Here is a 2,624-nt window from a genome sequence, read left to right as displayed (position 1 = left end):
GTTATACCCCGCCCCAGATGCCCCCACATCCTGCTCAGCTGCGTCATGGGCCCCCCATGCATACCTACATTCCTGGACACCCTCACCACCCAGCAATGATGATGCATGGAGGACCACCCCACCCTGGAATGCCAATGTCAGCATCTAGCCCCACAATGCTTAATACAGGAGACCCAGCAATGAGTGGACAAGTGATGGACATTCATGCTCAGTAGCTTAAGGGAATATGCATTGTCTGCAACGATGACAGACTTCAAATATTGTCTTTCTGCAATGACTATGGAGTTCCATTCTTGGCATCTACTTTGGACCAAGGAACAATCCTATTCTTCCGAGGGACCCTGGAAAGCAGGAAACACCATCTGAAGTCAACTTCTGGGGACACGCTAAATAACGATCTAAGACACGAAGAGAACAAAGAGTGAAATATTGTAAAATGCTATTATACTGTTATCCATATTACGTTGTTTCTTATAGATTTTTTTAAAAAAATGTGAAATTTTTCCACACTATGTGTGTTGTTTCCATAGCTCTTCACTTCCTCCAGAAGCCTCCTTATGTTAAAAAGCCTTACAGTTATCCTGCAAATGACAGAAAGGGCTTATTTGCAGGATTTTTAGAGCATTAAAATAACTATGTCAGGCAGAAGAATCTTTCTTCTATCCTAGGATTTCAGCCATGCACACACACACACACTCTCTCTCTCTCTCTCTCTCTCCCTCTCTCTAGCCTGGGGCGTGAATTTGCATGTCTAATTCATTTACTCACCATATTTGAATTGGTCTGAACAGATGTAAATCGGGAAGGATGGGAAAAACTGCAGTCATCAACAATGATTAATCAGCTGTTGCAGGCAGTGTCTTAAGGAGACTGGTAGGAGGAAGCATGGAAACCAAAAGGCAGTGTATTTGAAGCCTAATTGTCACATCAGAGCATCATTGTCCCCATTCAGCCACACTTATACATCACTTCCTGTTTTATGCGGCTCAAAACATGGAACTGAAGATTTATTTTTAATATGTTGACTTTATTTCTGGGCAAAGCATCAGTCGTGTGCATTTTTCCATAGTCCCATCATGGAGCGTTTATGTATACATTGTAAATAAATTTTGTGCAAAAAGGACTGGAAAAATGAACTGTATTATTGCAATTTTTTGTAAAAGTAGCAGTTTGGTATGAGTTGGCATGCATACAGATTTACTAAGTGGGATAAGCTAATTATACTTTTTGTTGTGGTTAAACAAATGCTTGTTGATAGCCTTTTTCTATCAAGAAACCAAGGAGCTAATTATTATTAATAATAATCAATGCACACTGAGTCTTAGAGTTTCTGATTGAAACAGTTTGGATTGTATAATAACTCAAAGCCCAGTTGTAGTAGTTTGAGTGCAGTAATGAAATCTGAATCTAAAATAAAAACAAATTATTTTTTGTCATGCTGACTCCACTGCTTGAAACCTTTGTTTGCTGCCCCCCCAAATTTGTAGCGATTTTCTAGTAATATGTGAACCCAGCATCTGCAAGATTAAACTTTAAAAAGATTTAACTATAATTGCTATTTAAATATCAAACTGGTAGTACCTTATTTAAAAGTAATGCTACACTCTATATAAAGAAACTCTCTTAAAGCTTACACTGCAAATTGTCAGAATAACTGTTGCCTAATAGCAAATTTAACATCCTAGAGCATTAACTGCAGAATAGTGGATGAACATTTGAAATATTCTCTCTCCCTGAATTACATCTCTAATACCTTATTTACATTACTTGAATCATTGACAGATTAAACTTTCTTGAACTGAGTGTATTTAGAAAAAAAAATTAAAACCTTGCCTGAGATAAGTGCATATTTGTAGGCAAATGAACTACTCAAACTAAGGATGATCGACTTTTAAAATCTAATGCTCATAAATAAGTCTTGTGCTCTGATTGGCTGAAGACTGATCATTAACCAATTTTCCAGTACAGCTGTACTTTCTGCACTGCAGCCAGCTAGTTAAATAGTACAAAATAACATGTTTATGCTGCAGTACCTTATAATTTTCTTTAAATATAATCACAGCTATAAAAAGTGTTTCCTAAGGGTAAGGAAAATATACAAATATTTTAATTAAGACAAATTCGTAAAAAACCAAACCTCTAGCTGCGATTGCTTGATAAACAAAAGGTAGCATCTGACTGGCTAAAGCGCTGAAGTCTGCCATTCAAGTAGATGTCACCCCATAAACCCGCCCTGAACAATTCTATTTTCCATTTGAAAAGAGGAACCAGTTGTTTGGTGGGTTTACTAGGTGATATTTGATTGACTGGCTTACCTGCTGGAGCAGTCCTGTGCCCTCTCACCTTTTGTTTATTGGAGTGTGCTTCAGAAGTCTCCCTTCTAAATACACCTCCCTTTTATGACATTTAAATAAGCCTTTAGCCTTAAACCCCACCCCACCCCCACTTTCCCCCTGGAGCAGGTTTTTTTTTAAAAACTCAAATCTAGAAAGGAGAGCAGCGTTCAGTCTGCAAATAGTCCTCTGGATGGGAATAATTCCCTCCTGATAGGTGGTTACTAGCAGTTAATGGCCATTTGTTTACTTTTTCCATTAAATAATAAATGTGTTTTAAAACTACTACTA

At 37.6% G+C, this 2,624-nt stretch overlaps 1 protein-coding gene across 2 annotated transcripts in view; it reads left to right on the top strand.

Moving 5' to 3' along the window:
• Window positions 1–782, top strand: part of MEIS1 (Meis homeobox 1) — a 125,495-nt gene extending 124,713 nt beyond the window's left edge. The window contains exon 12 of one of the 2 annotated variants that reach the window (XM_045009421.1): window positions 1–782. This exon is cut by the window's left edge and continues 69 nt beyond it. In XM_045009421.1, coding sequence (XP_044865356.1) covers window positions 1–215 — 215 coding nt within the window. In that variant the 3' untranslated portion in view covers window positions 216–782. The other variant, XM_045009422.1, reaches the window with a different exon arrangement.
• Window positions 783–2,624: the final 1,842 nt, after the last annotated feature.

Source organism: Mauremys mutica, chromosome 3 (genome assembly GCF_020497125.1).
Source record: "Mauremys mutica isolate MM-2020 ecotype Southern chromosome 3, ASM2049712v1, whole genome shotgun sequence".
Taxonomy (NCBI): Eukaryota; Metazoa; Chordata; order Testudines; family Geoemydidae; genus Mauremys; species Mauremys mutica.
This window is presented reverse-complemented; position numbering and strand designations above follow the sequence as displayed.